This window comes from Corticium candelabrum, chromosome 11 (genome assembly GCF_963422355.1).
Source record: "Corticium candelabrum chromosome 11, ooCorCand1.1, whole genome shotgun sequence".
NCBI lineage: Eukaryota > Metazoa > Porifera > Homoscleromorpha > Homosclerophorida > Plakinidae > Corticium > Corticium candelabrum.
Window position 1 is genome coordinate 5,330,146 of NC_085095.1, and position 16,621 is coordinate 5,346,766.

The window sequence follows — 16,621 nt, forward strand, 5'->3', positions numbered from 1 at the left end:
AAATGTCAATGGTATGTACACTTTGTCCATCTCATGACAGACAGTCAAACGCAATTACCTTCTAACTAATATGTGCCCCTCAAACACTAACAGCAATAGTCTACTATACTATAATATATGAACACAATAGTTACACTTAGGATAAGACTAGCATATGCATACTAAGTACATTACTGCAACTAGCAGCCTCACAAACGTTCCTTAGCTATCATAAGACATATACACAGTAGTTCACTAGATCATTTACTGCCTTGAATTTTGCTGTTCGTACTGATCAAGACTTGCGTTCATCATAGTCTACTAATCCTGAACAGGACATCCAATGTAGTCATTTCAATGTGTATGCAACTGCTCTTGATACTTTACTGCTGAAAGACAAATTCGTCATAATTACTAAAATGATGTTACAGAATGTATGTGTGTGTATACCCTACATATAACAGTCATATTGCTTTAATGGCAGTAGAAAGATAAAAAAAACTTGTAGGCTGGAAAGCCATATAGGGCCAAGTACAGTCTCTTGTAGAGCAATCTTCAATAGCGAGGTGTACTGTGAACCAGGCTTTAGAGTCACTGTACTCAGTAAAATAAGGGATGAGGAATGCGAATGAGAGCTGAGGACATAATCAGAGGTACTGACTTCCATTTCTCATTTACCTTCTCTGATTCAAGTCCGACTGCATGCTCCAGAAGGCAAGAAATATAGAAAGCTTGACCCTCAAACACATCCTGTTCCTCTTCACTGATAAAATCGTGGCAATCACCTGTTGTCTCCATGCAGATTCCTCTCTTCAGTAAAAGGGAGCACTAGCAGTGCTGAACCTTAGGCGATGAGAAATTGACCCTTTTCCAGGTCCGGGTACTTTGGTTGTACAGAACAATTAGCAATGTGCTTCCAAACGCACTGCAAAGCAGAAGACTTACCTAGGCGTGTGTTCCTACAACACCAACGATTGAGCACTTTCACACACACAGGGTTAACTCGGGTTAGGATAACTCAGAACGAGTTATGATAACCCCATGCACTCCACCCAACTTGCATTCACACAGAACACAGGTAATTAGATGCAGAAGATCTAGAGTACTAGAGTAGAGTAAATACATCGACTACTTAAAGTTTCTGCTTGAGAACAGGAAAGCAGTAACGCCGATAGCAGAACACCAGTACGAGAAGCCATTTGTACGTTGTGAACTGTAGTGTCGTTAGAGAATAGGGTAGAAGCCTTGGAATTCCCTGGAGGATATTGCAGACAAAGGACGACATCACTGTTATACAGTTAATGAAAGTCTGCAGCATCCGTGACTGATGCATGAGGTCGTTTCCTACTAACAATTTATCTGTGGAGGAAGCAACCAAATCAGAATTAGAAATATGGCCATTAGTGATGTCTTTCTTTGTCTGTAATCCTCTAGGGAATTCCATGGCTTCTACCCTATTCCCTAACCACACTGTACAAACAAACATATACAGTGTTCACACTAATAACTTCAGAACTGAGCCACACCAAATAAATTTGCTTCAAGATTGCATTACTTTACTCTACCAAAACTATTTGATAAAGACATCGTTTTGATGTCGATGTTGACCATTTAGATGATTTCTACTAATATATATATATATATATATATATATATATATATATATATATATATATATATATATATATATATATGTTATGAAGTCTCTAGTGTGAACGTAATAATAGTACCAAAATGTCTTGCAGCTACAGTGTAAATGAGCGGAAATACCATACACCCCAGTAATGAATTGATGCATCATGCAATGCCAACCAAATCTTATGGTCACTCCTACCATTTCTGTGGGCAAACATACTCTACTACTAGTAGTTCTTGGCCAAAGACTTCTTCCGCTGGCAGTCTGAATCGGATGTCACACATGGTCTCATCAATAACTGCTGATTGGCTTTAATACCAAGTTCCTTACTCCAGATGACCAATGCAATTCGAGCTTGCATAAATAAGTTGTCCCTGTTTTCTTCTCTCTCTATCTCTTTTATCTGTTTGATAGAAAAAATAGTCAAAGATAAAACTGAAACAAGTTACTGCCAACTAGTAGAAAATTTCCTTGCTACATTTGTAATCTTGTTACTTGTGCACTTGCTGTCTGCTTTACACTTTAGACGTTGTGCTGTTTCTTTATCATAATTTTTCTGTTTTGCAACATCAGTTTGCTTTACCGCTGATTTGCAGAAGAGGTCCTACCTTGCTATAAATAATACACATAACATTACTTGATATATTTCGTATCACTTCGAACTATACTATGTGACAGCACAGCATGCAGCTGTTGCCGACTAAGCAGGCAACGTCTGATCAGGAACAATAATACTTTCTTTCCACATACTTTCTTCATCCTTCTTTCATTTCATTTCATCTTCTACAAAACCATTAAAGCTTCAATATAAATAAACAAATCTCCCACTAGCTATCCACCCCTCCTCACTATATCTCAATCCACTTTGAATAAACACTAACAAAAACATGACCAACACAACAAACCATGTGTGTCATGCCTGAGCCAGAAGAGCAACTACCAGTAATGGCCTTGACAGACAATGGACAAATGAAGGGAAAACCAAATAAACAGACAAAAATTCTTGCCTAGCCAAAATGAAAGAGTGGATTACCTGTATAGAACTTTTTACACTTGAAATACATTTGATGCGCATTCAATGCAGTTCACAGCTGTGAATTCAATGCACATCCAGCCATTTCACACTAGCTAAAAGTCAATATCATGTGTAGCTAGCTGTCAATCCCTATTGATCCCGTTGGACCGCCAATGCGCATTCAATGTAGCTTGAAAAGGCCTTCATGTCTACTGCTTGTGTACTCAATCACTATGCAGGGCCCGATCCAGGAATTTTTGAAAGAGGGGGTTCACCTGGTAGCAGTTATTTATAGAATTACTACTTTCTCTTTCCTAATGAAATTATATGAAAATATTCAACCACACCTGGATCCGACCTAACTATGAGAACCAGCTGTGTTTAGCTGTTACAGTTGGGAAGGGGTGGCAACCTAGGTGTTAATTAGTTGAGTGGACACACTCCTCATTTTATCACTGACTAGCATCTCGACTGGCGTTGCCTGGATAACATTACACGGGTGCAGGGTTGCGTATTTTTACATAGCCTACGTATTAAAAACGCTGTGTGGGCATTACACGTATCAGACTAAAAGGCCTAGCCTCGAAATATCGTAAATTCGAAGTCGCACAGCGGTAACGTTGTCGCAAGATTTCACTTGGGGGTCGACTCCTAGAGAGGGGACCGTCTAAATACTGAGGCATGCGTTTGGACTGTAATGTGGAACGCAGTCTTCATGCACGTCTTCGTGGCGATCAGCCAGGCAGTTTTGGCGTGATTGATGTTACAGACAGACAGGTCAGACTTTTATAGATATAGAGAAGATTATCATGTTTGTTCAATTACAATATGATGGTTAAAGGAAACGCAAATGTCCAAGTCTTCAATAGTCTTTGTACACCTTCCTTTTGCTAAATCTAGATTCCCATATTCCTAATGTTCACTTTATCTCTGCTTGTGCCAAATCACAACACTTTATTTACCACAATGTTTGTGTTTGTAAAATAGAATGTGACGCTGAGGTCTCTATAAATGTTACACTTGATAGCATTGTCTGCAAGAGAATATGCCAACATTCACACAGAGTTTAGTGCGAAGACAGCCTCTTGTTTGCAGCAGTCAATAGTAGTAACAACATGAGATACACATTCCACAACTGTAACACATGTTGATAGTGCAGGCAGCTTCCATATCAGAACACATGACTAACATAGCACTTCCTAACATTTAGATTCAAATCACAATAAAGTTACAGTTTTCAAATTTGTGTTGCAAGTTCAATCAGTGTATTTTATCCAAAGCCAGATATCTGGAAGTTATACAAACAAGCAGTGCTTTAATAACTTAATTAATTAAAAAATCATGTACAACTTTTTATCACCATAAACAACCATTATATATTTTGTATCCTAATCATGTTATTTACATACTGCAAACCCAATACAGACTTGATTAATTAAATGAATAAGCAAATGATAAAATGATATCAAAATCAGAAAGTTGGCTGTTACAACTAACCTGTTGCTGCAGTAAAGGCTTCACAATCAGGCCCTAAACGTTTCTTGATTTCAAGTTGCTCTTCGTAAATGTTAATGGCATCACGGTAGTCTTGATGGTCCTCCAAACTTCTTGCCACCCAACTCAAGACTAAATTAGAAACACACCATCAGTCACATCATCTCTTCCAGTCATCTTCTCTCTTCCCAGTCTGTCAGACCCTCCCAACATCTTCACTGCCAATCAACCCAAACATTAACTAACTGTAGTCCAACATCTAAATAATCCTAATCCTCTACAACATGCATGATTAAACTATTGCCGTACTACTTTAACATTCTAACTATTTGTGGTATTAATAAAACAGTGACTATCTGACATACTGATGTAATAATGAAAGCACCAGCAGGAGTGCCAATGCCACAGTGCGTACAGTCAACTGGGTATGACTTCATTGGATTCAAAGTTCAGTAGACCAAACACATGGGCAGACTACCATATACTGCGCATGCGCACAAGAGATTACCACTGACTCAAGAATAAAGTTATATCATGCAAATCCACGAATCAAGAACCTATAAAAGTCATTTTGTCGTCAGTGTCTACTACGCAAGTACATACAGCAGCGACAAACAGACATACACACAAACAAACAAATTGACAAAGAGAAAGAGACAGACAGACAGACAGAGAGCAGACAGACAGAGAACACACACAGACACAGGCACACACACACACACACACACACATGCGCGTGCACACGTGCACACACACACACACACACACACACACACACACACACACACACACTGCATTAACTAAAGAAGAAGCAGTACAGTGCAAAGCCTCCATGTGCCATAGCTTTGCAGCTTGAATGAAGTCAATGCCAATTAGAAGAGCATGAGAAAGAGACTGACATCCAGTCACGTACAGAGCCCACCACACAGACAGTGAGTCACTAAAAAGTATACAAGCACAAAATGGTTTGGGAGGAGGTGTATCTAGTTGAGGACCACATGATTACTGTAGTAGATTCATGACAATCTTGTGTTTGCCTCAGTGTATTTGCCTCCATCATCAAGCACGTGTTACACCTTTGCCTAGCAGGTCGGTAATTAAAAGATACATAGCCGCCCTTATTTCAACTCCAAACAGTTTGATATCAATAAACCACTCAGTGACTAACATAACATTATATTGATGTAACAAAACCAAGTAACCCAAACTCTACCATACTAAATTGATCTGCTGTGTTCACAAATGTCCAAATTCATAACAATACTGACCAAAGGATTAATTAACGAACACGCAACATACACAGAATGAATGACATACACCAACTGATATAGACTTATAGTGTGTTCACCATTTAAACAATTTTATAAATGTACATTATCTCCAGCTACAATACAATCATTACACTTACTGTCAGCAATGATGGAATTGTTGCCAGGAAAGGCAGTCCTGTAGATACTTAAAGATTCTCTAAGTAGTACTTCAGCTTCATCAGGACTGCCTTTCCTGATCAGATGCTTGCCAACATTTGTAAAGCTGCAAAGAATACAAAACCCAACATGTCACACTGGACAACATTTGCACACAATACTGTTACTCAATATTTGTACACAATTACAACAAACAATAATATATAAACATTACTTTTACACACACATACACAAATGTGCACACCTTATAACTTAATCAAATATTTAACATCTCATCTCAGCATCTCAGCCATATAAATATGTATATGATGAGACAAACTAAAAATAGTCATCCCAACAAAGAAGTTATTTAAAAGAACTGCAAACGTCTAGCAACGTGCGGTGATACATCTAAACTGTTTGAGTAAAGCCCGGTTCACAGTACGATGCTGGCACGAGGGTCGTGCGAGTGTCCTGGACGCTGACAATGAGCGAGCGTCAGCGTCACACTGAGAACAGGTCAGCGTCCGCAACACCCACACGACGCTCGGCAAGCATCCACGACGCTGGAATAGAGAAAAGTTCTAATCGAGCATCCTAGCCGGAAGTGACCCAGCGTCCGATGACATCACGTGATCAACCAATCGAGTCAGTCACTGGACATATCCGGGATATTCTATTCGTTCACATGGCATTGATCATTGATTCGTCGATGAAAGTTTTCATTGAGTGTGTGCATGGTTTTCCCTGCATTTGGCAAGTTCAGTCAAAAGACTACAAGGACCTATAAGAATAAAAGAAAATGCTTGATCGAGACTACGGCGCAGCAGTGCAACAAAATCAAAACATCGTTGTCCATGTCTGTCGCGAGTACATAATTTGTACAGACGTGGTGACTTTGCAGCGCCAGACCACTGTCGCAGTGTGTTCTTTGTGCGATGGACACTCGTCAGACGCAATACTGTGAATGGTACAGCACCAGCGTCTTCGCTGACGCTCGTGTGAGCGTCCTTGTCAGCGTCCAGGATGCTCGCAGGACGCTGTGCCAGCGTCGTATTGTGAACCGGGCTTTACGCACAACACCCTGCCTCACTTTCTGAAGACGTATCCACACTACACACTGGATCCGGATATCATCTGAATTCAATCAAGATTCGTTGCATCCACACCTGATTCACTTTTGATCGATCTGAATCCTATAGTGATCAGTCTCGATCCGCATCCAGAGGTGGTATTGATCCACATCGCTCATCATTCCAGATCCATTCAATTCAATTCTGTATTACAAGTGAGCATTGACCTTCATGTCCGTTAGTGTACAAGTTGTGAGCACCAAAAAGGCAACTGTTCTTGTGACTATTTGCGTACAAAAAATGCAGAGCCAGCTGGACTTGATAAGTAGACGGTTGACATAAACAAAAGATCATGTCCGCCATTTCTAATACATGCACACATGTCATAGACGATAAGGTAGAGATAACGTTCCAAGAGTGCAGTGTGGATGCTCACAATCTAGATCTGATTGCAATTGTCAGGATCTAGATTCTATACAAATTAGTTTCTGTACTGGTGTGAACATGGCTCTAGTGTCCATCCCCCACTACGATTACAACATGTCCCTTTAAAAGTTTATGAAAATATACTAACACTACTCATAAACTAAAAAGTAAATAAATATTACTAAATTTAACAAACAACTGTTAATAGAATCAATACATAGACAATTAGAGTAGAAAACTCTCAATCTAAATTTACTGTAAACTAAAAAAAGAAAGATGAATGTGCTGTGTTGGTATAAATACATGCAACCACATTATACTTAACACAAACACACAACATACACTTCTATTGCTTAATTGATTAGTAGACTGAGAAATGAAACCAAAATTACATTTAATTGCAAACTGACAAACATCATAACTACTCACACATTGCAGTATTAGCTAAGTTCTTCGGACCCAAAGCACGATCAAGCTCAGGGCTTCTTGCAAACCCTCACTGCATCTTCATATTTTCGTTGGTAAGTCAAACATTGTCCAAGTTGTTTAAGAGCTAGAGACACAACAACACGACCATCAATGACTCGTCTCTTCCAGTCCTAGTCTCCCTTTACAGTCTGTGAGACCCCACTAACAAGTTCACTGCTCAACAGAGACTACAGACTAAAACACAGCAGTCAAACACTCCACGTGTTGGTTAGCCTTGAAGCCACACCGCTTTTGCACGTAAGGGGGCGGGAAGGGCAGGTCAAATCACAAACATTTCTATAATTTAGTTCAACTGTAAAACGTCTGTTAATAGTTGTAGATAGATGAATAACACACTTCAACTAATACATAAAAGTTACAAGTACAATATACCAAGACCTCACATGAACACAGATGCACCGACACGTCAACAACCCCACAACCAATGGATGGACAAACAAACAGACTAAAAACAGACTGACAGACAGACAGACAGATGTCGCCTCTTTACCACCCAGTACTTTAGCCACTAGCTGGTATAGAAGGCTTTGCTTGTACGATGTAGCTTTTAAGTGTAGTCCTCATTTTGTTTTACACAAGTTTCAATTCTAGCTTAGTTTAGTTGATGAACACTACTACTAGTTGGACAGTACATAGTACCCTGCATTGCAAAATGTATCATAGATAAAAGTTCAAATATATGTGATTGACAGACAGACAGACAGACGTACTGAATGACCAATAGCTGGGTCCCACTAACTCGTAGTTTAGCTATGTTTTAGTGTTTGTGATGTTGTACTAGACAGACAAACAGACAATAAAGACAGACATGCACATACATGCATGCAATGCACACACACGTGCATAAATACAGGCAAACACGCAAACACATCCACACAAAACAAACAAACGTGTACATGTAGTGTGACTAGTCAATTTTGCTCCTTTCTGCTGCTTGTCTAATTATCATTTAAAGTTCTAGTAACGTTTGGTCTGCATATCTATCTACTGACAATAATATCAAATTTTGTAATGAGATCTTATCTCTTGTTGATGCAGACGACATAAGTCTTCTGCTAAGTGATTACTTGCAACAATTAAACAGCAAAGTCTGCAACCATATCATTTCAAGACATTCTCATTACAATATTCATCACTTCTATAAACCCATCTGATGACTACTGATACAGTAACACAGTTTTAGTTCTAGAATTAGGTTAATATCAACTAGTAATTGAAGCTGTGTTTACACCGTCGCTTCTACAGCTATGAGCCTTCAAAGTCCTGAACACCACGTACGCTAGGAGGAGTAATTGCCACAAAGAATTACGACTATACACGCTATTTTCTTTTTAGACGTGCTACCTGTAATGTATTTAAAATCCTACATAGTGACTGTCGTTTCGTGTGATCGCAAAGTCTGTAAAGAGTCTGTAAATAGTCTGTAGTCGTAAGTAGAGTCATCATATAAGGAACATCTAATCTCTCCTGGTTTGTAATGTTAGATTCCCGTATAAATGTCGTAAAACCAAGAAAGCAATCGATTCGGGTCAGCAGTTGCAGACAGTGAGTTCGGTTGTATATTTCCGACAGGTCCTAGCAATTGTAAACATGAATTACACTGTTCTGGTAAGAAAACCCTCTCAAGGAAGTTTCGCACCTACGGTTGGCTGTTTGTCCATTGTCTTTGGTTGCCACATACGACATAAAGGAATTAATGTTTCGTGATTGGGCCACACAAAGGAGGCATGGCACATTCCTGCAGTGTGACAGACATAGCCAGCCAACCAGCCAGCCTCATAGTCCCCAGACGGGAAGTCAGTTCAGCCCTATACGTTTAGAGTACGCTACTTGCCAAGTCTTGTGACTTTTACAAGTCCCTTTTGTTATAGGCTCATAGCTGAATAATAACCAATAATTAATTAATTAAGTTAATTAATAAACATTGTTGATAGAATAAATAAATATGCAATTTTAGATAGAAACCTCCATGTAAACTTCATGTATACAATCAATAACGGTTGATATTGATGTTTTAGTGAGAGAAACTCATAATAATGAAAGCGACAGAAATGATACTTACTGACAGCAAGAGATGATTCATGTTGAGAGGGAAGGGTTCTTTCGATATCTAAAGCTTCATTTAGGACCTTCACTGCTTCTGTGTAATTCTTTTGCTCACATAAACAATATCCCAAGCAATGAAGCGCTTCAAAAATGAAAAATAGAATAAATTAATATCAATGATCTCTACATCGCTCTAGCTAACCACGTGCTCCGTCAACGAGTCCGCCGGCTGAGTCATAAAGATGGACGGCACACCGGTAGGCGGATTGAAATTCCTTTATGACACGATAGTCATCGCCGGCTGAATACGCAGCTACAAACAAAGTCGAGAAACAGTGAACAACAACTAGTTAGGTTCTTTCCAACAAACATACCTTTAGCTTCATCCAACGTCATCTTGAGACATACAACTGCACCCGAAGCGTGCACACACAAATCTAACCAGAAGGGACCGAAAAACACTGTTCAGTATCTAGGTAACGATACCCAAACGCTCGGCTGTTACTGTTAGGCTGGACAGCGAACAGAAGCACCGATGAAGACGACATAGGCTAGCTACTCAGCTTGTCAGTACTGTAGGCGGGTAAAATTTTGTTATCCGGGCTATGTGGGTTGCGTTTGTGTATGTACACACGCATGCGTGTTCAATAATTGTTAAGAGAGGCGTCTACGGTAACGGCGTCTGACTCTGGCAGACCTCCAATCTGAGGCTGAGTCTAGTGGTCTACATACAGTTGCCAACATGCGAATAGTCAACTTTCCAAAGAGCTATGCGACTCCCGTCTCAAACAAGTTCTTGAGTCTTTTCTTGTTGCAGGAGCCCATGCAGTGAGAATCTGTTCTGGAAACTTCCGGAACATTGACACGTAGTAGCTATAACCAGTTAGTTCCGGTACTAGGTAGTTACCTTAGCACTCTAGATGTTTCTAGAACGTCTAACTAACAGGTATATAAACGGTGCTACATAGAGTAAGAGACAGAGTGCGAGTTGAGTTGATACGACGTTTGTAGTTCTTAGTGTGCTTTGTATTAGAGTATACATATTTCGAAATTCCTATTGTCTCAAGAACACAACAGGATTTTGCTGGCGACGAGGAAAACAATGTCTGCAGAGATACAGCAACTCGTTTCAGTTCTTCAGGAACAAATCCGCTTGACGCAACAGCAGCACAAGGAGGAAATGGAACAACAACGAGAGATACACATGCGGCAGATTGACATTCTGGAACGTCAACTCAAAAAAAGCCACTCCACTGTACATCGTCCTGATCAGAAGTTTCAACCGTTTGACTCAACGTCCGAACTATGGAGAGACTATTGGTCAAGGTTTCAGACTTTCACTGAGGCAAACTCTTTACCAGAGGAAAAGCTAGCATTGGTCTTTCTAACCAATCAATCCAGTGACGTCTTCAAACTAATTGACAATTATGCATCACAACTGACTCCACCCACGTCAGCCAATAAACTGTCTATGAACCAAATACAGGAGTTCATGTCCCAACATTTTGATCCCAAACGATTTGTGGTGAGAGAACGTTTTCGCTTCTGGAGCGAGATCAAACGAAAACCAGGAGAAACCCCTCACGAACTCGCTGCCAGAGTACGTCAGATGGCTACAACTTGCGATTTCCCATCAATAAAAGACCCCCTAGATGAAGCTATGCGCAGTTGTTTCTTGTGTGCAATTAACAATGAAGCTGTGCTAAAAGCTGCCTTCAAAACTAAGGAGGAGGATCTCACGTTTCAGAATGTGGTTCAGATCGCAACGGAAGTAGAGGAAGCAGCCAAGACCGCGAAAGCTCAAGTGTATGCCAAACCGGATAACGTTCCTGTTCACAAAATCACCAGCAAATCTCGACTATCGACGCCTAAGCCACACTCAAAACAGGCGCTTTCCACTTCAACAGACCACAAGCCATGTGCTAGTTGTGGAAAGAAGGATCACCCTAGAGACAAGTGTCGTCACAGGGATGCAGAGTGCCATTTCTGCAAAAAGAAGGGACACATCGAAGCTGCCTGTCGAAGCAAACAGACCAAGAAAGTAAGATGCATCACTTCAGTCAATACGGTACGCAGCCAGGATATTCCTCAGTTGCAAATACAAATCTCTCAGAACGGGAAGCAACACTCATACCTGGTAGACACCGGTGCCAGAATGAACTTTATATCTTTGGCACGATGGAAAGCGATTGGTAAGCCACCAATCCAACCGACTACAGAAGAATATCGTTCAGCATCAGGACACAACATACCAATTCTGGGTACTACATGCGTAGAATCTTCTCTACTGACAGGGGAAGACAAGGAGGTTCTCAAAAAACAACTGGAATTTACAGTTACGAAATTGAACCTCAATCTCATTGGACTGCAAACATTATTGGATTGCGATATCAGCATACTAGACAGCCTCATTTGCGAGACCGCACAGAACACATCTGTGTGTACAGTCTCAGATCACACATCTCTCCAAAAAGCATGTCAGCAACTCACACAAGAGTTTCCTGATCTTTGGAAAAACGAGCTTGGATGCCTCAAAGACTTTCAGTTGGAGGTGAAATTCAAGTCAGACGCCAAACCAGTTTTCTGCAAACCGCGCACAGTGCCATTTGCACTACTGGACGACCTGTCTCTAGCCTACAACAAGGGTATTGACAGGGGCTTATGGAAACGTGTGCAGTTTAATGATTACGGAACACCAGTCGTTCCAGTAAGGAAGTCACCATCAGCTAGTCACCCGCAAGGAAGCATCAGAGTGTGTGGAGATTACTCTGTAACAGTAAATCCGCAGCTGGAGACACATCGGCACCCGCTGCCGCTTCCTGAAGATCTCATGCACAGATTGGGCGGTGGTTACTATTTCTCAAAGATTGACTTAGCCGATGCCTACAACCAAATTCCACTTGGTCCAGAAAGTCAAAAAACGACTTGCTCTCAGCACGCACAAAGGAGTGCTCTTGCAAAAACGCCTACCCTACGGTATCAGTTCTGCACCAGGATATTTCCAGGAGATCATGGAACAGCTCACTAGTGATCTCTCAGGAGTAGCAGTATATCTGGACGACATACTCGTCAGCGGGAGAAATGCAGAAGATCACTTGCACAATCTCCGAGGGCTACTCAAAAGACTCAATGACAAGGGACTCAGATGCAGACTTGAAAAATGTGCTTTTGCTCAGTCGCGAATCACATACTTAGGCCATACGCTTTCGCTACAAGGCCTTGCCAAGGGACCAAAGGTGGACGCGGTAATGCAGATGCCGCCACCAAAAGACGTTGCCACACTAAAGTCATTTCTCGGATCGATTCAATTCTACCGCAAGTTTCTGCCTAATCTAGCGACGGCAGCAGAACCTTTGACACGACTCACTAGGAAGGACGTTCGATGGAAATGGACTACTACAGAACAAACAGCATTCAATGACCTGAAGGCAATGCTGAACACGGACACGGTTCTGGCTCATTTCAACCCATCCTGTCCTATCGGTATTTCTTGTGACGCGTCAGATGTTGGAATTGGTGCTGTGTTGTTTCATCGATATCCAGATGGGAGCGAGCGACCAATCGCCAACGCGTCCAAAACTCTTTCCTCAGCACAGAAGAAGTACTCACAAATTCAGAAAGAAGCTTTGTCCATCATTTTCGCTCTACACAAGTTTCATCAATTTCTTTATGGAAGACACTTCATTCTCGTGACAGACCACAGACCTCTTCTTGCTATGTTTGGTCCTCACAAAGCAACACCAGTCATTGCTGCCAATCGATTAGCAAGATGGGCTCTTATGCTCAGTCAATACGACTACACAATCGAGTATCGTGAAACGTCAAAGCATGGCAATGCGGATGCCCTGAGTCGCCTACCGGCAGAATCCGACCCCAATTTTGACAGAAAGGAAAGCGATAGTGACATCGACACGGTATGTCTCATCAACACTATCAGCACTCAGATCAATTCCGGCGACCAGAACAAACTTCGAAAGGAGACCGCCAAGGATCCAGTCATAACCGAAGTTTTGAGATACGTTAGAGAAGGGTGGCCAAAACAAGTTTCAGACTTACTCAAGGATTTCAAGACAAAGGAAAACTCGCTGACCACTATCAACGGATGCCTAATGTATGGAAATCGCGTAGTGATACCGCGAAGTCTACAACCGGAAGTGCTAAAAATCCTACACGAAGGACATTTTGGTATGCAACGAATGAAGCAACTTGCTCGGACAGCAGTCTATTGGCCAAGAATCGATGCCGATATTCAAGACACTTGCCATCGGTGCACAGCTTGTGCCGAACACCAGAACAAGCCTGCAAAAGCAGCAAATCACCCGTGGATGTTACCGGAAAAGCCGTGGAGTAGAGTACACGTTGATCATGCCATTGATTTTATGGGACACAATTGGCTTGTCGTTGTGGATTCATATTCCAAGTACCCGTGTATTCACCCTACCAGCTCAACTTCTACCAAGTCAACAACACGATTACTTGAGGAAGATTTCGCACATTTTGGATATCCTCATGCTCTTGTGTCTGACAATGCTACTAGCTTCACGTCACAAGAATTCAAGACTTGGTGCCAAGAGAGAGGGATTGTTCATTTGACTGGCGCACCATATCACCCAGCCACCAACGGTGCCGCTGAGAGGCTAGTACAAACGTTCAAAAATTCCCTCAAGAAGTCCAGTAAACCACCCAGGGAAGCTCTCCAGGAGTTCCTTATGCAATACCGGCGATCACCATTACCAAGTGGCTACTCTCCCAGTGAGCTGCTCAACAACAGGTTGATCAGAGCCAAAATCGACACATTGGTGCCATCACCTGCTCATGAGGCACAAGGTCGTCAGGCTAGGGAAGCCACGAAGTCACAGGCGAAGGAGTTCCAGAACGCTGTTCACAAGGTTAACAATAATTACTATCAAGTGGGTAGACCGTGCTACGCTCTCTACTGTGGACCACGTCGTACCAGCGATCCAAGATGGGTTCCAGCTACAGTAATTCGAGTGCACGGCTCACGAAGCGTGAACGTGAAAGTACACCCACGAGGGCCAATCTGGCGGCGGCACATCGAACAGCTGAGACCACGCTATGGTGTAGAAGAAGACACAGATCCAGGTACAGACCCAGGGGATCTTATACACGTGCCTTCACCAACCCTTCAACCAGATGTTGAAACCAACAGCCAGGAATGTCAACCAAGCGCACCTCAATATGGACCGGGCAATCCTCGACGATCTACAAGGATTCGTAAACCAAAGAAGGTTTGGAATTGCTGACGTCTTGTCCACCTTCATAAGATCGAGTTCAAGACTAAAGGGGGAGGTGTTCTGGAAACTTCCGGAACATTGACACGTAGTAGCTATAACCAGTTAGTTCCGGTACTAGGTAGTTACCTTAGCACTCTAGATGTTTCTAGAACGTCTAACTAACAGGTATATAAACGGTGCTACATAGAGTAAGAGACAGAGTGCGAGTTGAGTTGATACGACGTTTGTAGTTCTTAGTGTGCTTTGTATTAGAGTATACATATTTCGAAATTCCTATTGTCTCAAGAACACAACAGAATCAGAGATGAGCTGGACAGGACCGAGCACAAGGATCACCCGTATGTTGAGGCATGTCATCATGTATGTATGCACAGACATCATACATTGTGCTTACTATTACATAAAGAGAGTCTCTAGTAGAGACCAGCAGTCAAAACCCGTGGAGATAGAGGAGAGCGTGGATCTTCGGCTCCTTTATTAATTAAGACTGCAATGACCTGCTGGTCGTCAGGGACCGACTGTGTTCATGAGTTTGCACAGTCACGTGGGTTGACGGATGTGTGTGTGGTGTTTATGGAGTGCTCTGGCGAACAAACTAGGATTGGGCGATGTATTTACAACATTGAACGTTGTTCTTACGTTTTAGACGAACATGAACAAAAGAATCGTTTGGACAGAGGCCATGGAAAAGGTATAAAGCCTTCAAGGATAGAAGAAATGTTGAGATGCATTGGGAACAGCTGGATCGAATCTAAGCAGTGGGAGGGTTGAAATAGGTAGAGTCTTTATCAGTGAATTTGCATACTTGTATTTGGTGTGTGTGTGTGTGTGTGTGTGCGCGCGCGCACGCGCATACTTGCTTGCATACAGTCTGTCACTTTTGTTGTTTTTTATTTGTTTGTAGGTAAGTATGCATGTAGGTATGTGTGATATGTCAGTTTGTTTATTTGTTTATCAGATTACTTGCATGTTTCTTGCTTGAATAAATCGTTTCTTGCTACTGCATGAGAAATTCAATTAAAATTTGATTAAAATTACCTCAGTTGACAATCATTGTTCCGTATATTTGCATCCACATTGCACATCTGATGACTCTGTTTTAATAGTTTCTTTAATTTCACACTGATTACCTGGTCGAGGTGGAGAACCTGATGCTGCTGATTTAATGTACGGGCCGGAGACAAGAGTTTCCCATATGAACATGGACCACATAGAACTCCAGGTCCAGCAGAACCCATTGGACCAACCAGATGTGACAAAATTCATGGAGATTGCAGAGAATGTGGAGCACAGGGAGATGGGAGAGCAGCAGGACTGCCAGGACAAACAAGAGCAGAAGGCATTGAAGGACTTGAGGGCCCATAAGGTACATGTGGTGAGCATGGACAACTCTGACCCCTTGGTCTACCGGAAAGAGTCATTCATCTGCTGCGTATGTTGTTCCTGTACGATCAACACACAACTAGTACAGCCCTGCAACCTATTAAAGGGATACAGACAGAACAGATGAAAAATCGAACTTGGTGAATATGTGCACTTGAAAATGATGTCTGGGTATGCCAGTCCTGTGCTGGAGCTTGTGTTGCAGTCGGTTTGTGATAATAGTGCAAATATTGATTAGATAGATTAGAGTGCTCAAAATTACTGCCGGTCATCGGTCAATGGCCGATCATATTTGGATAATGACCGGTGATAGTTGCTAATTACCGGTCAAGGTGACCGGTCAACTTTTGTAGGTCATTAATTAGTGATGAGAAGAGCTATCCCAGCTCTATGAAGAGCCGATTAAGTGTATAGCTAGT

General features: G+C 41.8%; 3 protein-coding genes across 4 annotated transcripts; 2 read left to right on the top strand and 1 right to left on the bottom strand.

Annotated features, from left to right (window-relative positions):
* Positions 1–94: 94 nt before the first annotated feature.
* LOC134187014 (uncharacterized) lies at positions 95–10,148 on the bottom strand. Of its 2 annotated transcripts, XR_009971040.1 has the most exons (7): positions 9,939–10,132; positions 9,767–9,877; positions 9,581–9,706; positions 7,459–7,582; positions 5,533–5,657; positions 4,128–4,256; positions 95–368 (listed from the first exon to the last, which is right to left on the bottom strand). XR_009971040.1 is itself a non-coding variant. In XM_062655124.1 (6 exons), the coding sequence occupies exons 1-6, from the start codon at positions 10,110–10,112 to the stop codon at positions 2,382–2,384; spliced, it is 489 nt and encodes a 162-aa protein (XP_062511108.1). In that variant the 5' UTR covers positions 10,113–10,148; the 3' UTR covers positions 2,234–2,381. The 2 variants fall into 2 exon arrangements, 1 of the variants encoding a protein (XP_062511108.1); XM_062655124.1 differs by lacking the exons at positions 95–368; positions 5,533–5,657; positions 7,459–7,582 and adding an exon at positions 2,234–2,398 and having other exon boundaries at positions 9,939–10,001; positions 10,070–10,148.
* A 92-nt stretch (positions 10,149–10,240) lies between these two features.
* Positions 10,241–12,607, top strand: LOC134186509 (uncharacterized protein K02A2.6-like). The gene has a single exon (XM_062654495.1). The coding sequence runs from the start codon at positions 10,667–10,669 to the stop codon at positions 12,590–12,592; it is 1,926 nt and encodes a 641-aa protein (XP_062510479.1). The 5' UTR covers positions 10,241–10,666; the 3' UTR covers positions 12,593–12,607.
* LOC134186510 (uncharacterized protein K02A2.6-like) lies at positions 12,597–15,111 on the top strand. Its single transcript, XM_062654496.1, has one exon. It carries the CDS (start codon positions 12,813–12,815, stop codon positions 14,826–14,828), a length of 2,016 nt encoding a protein of 671 aa, XP_062510480.1. The 5' UTR covers positions 12,597–12,812; the 3' UTR covers positions 14,829–15,111.
* The last annotated feature ends 1,510 nt before the right edge of the window (positions 15,112–16,621 follow it).

Excerpts from the sequence above, each read along its gene's own strand:
- LOC134187014 (XM_062655124.1), bottom strand. The coding sequence starts at position 10,112 with ATGTCGTCTTCATCGGTGCTTCTGTTCGCTGTCCAGCCTAACA. Across the intron at positions 9,878-9,938 it reads GACGTTGGATGAAGCTAAAG|CTGCGTATTCAGCCGGCGAT; the intron begins GTATGTTTGTTG and ends CTTTGTTTGTAG. Across the intron at positions 4,257-9,580 it reads TGAATCATCTCTTGCTGTCA|TCTTGAGTTGGGTGGCAAGA; the intron begins GTAAGTATCATT and ends TTTCTAATTTAG.
- LOC134186509 (XM_062654495.1), top strand. The coding sequence starts at position 10,667 with ATGTCTGCAGAGATACAGCAACTCGTTTCAGTTCTTCAGGAACAAATC.
- LOC134186510 (XM_062654496.1), top strand. The coding sequence starts at position 12,813 with ATGCAGATGCCGCCACCAAAAGACGTTGCCACACTAAAGTCATTTCTC.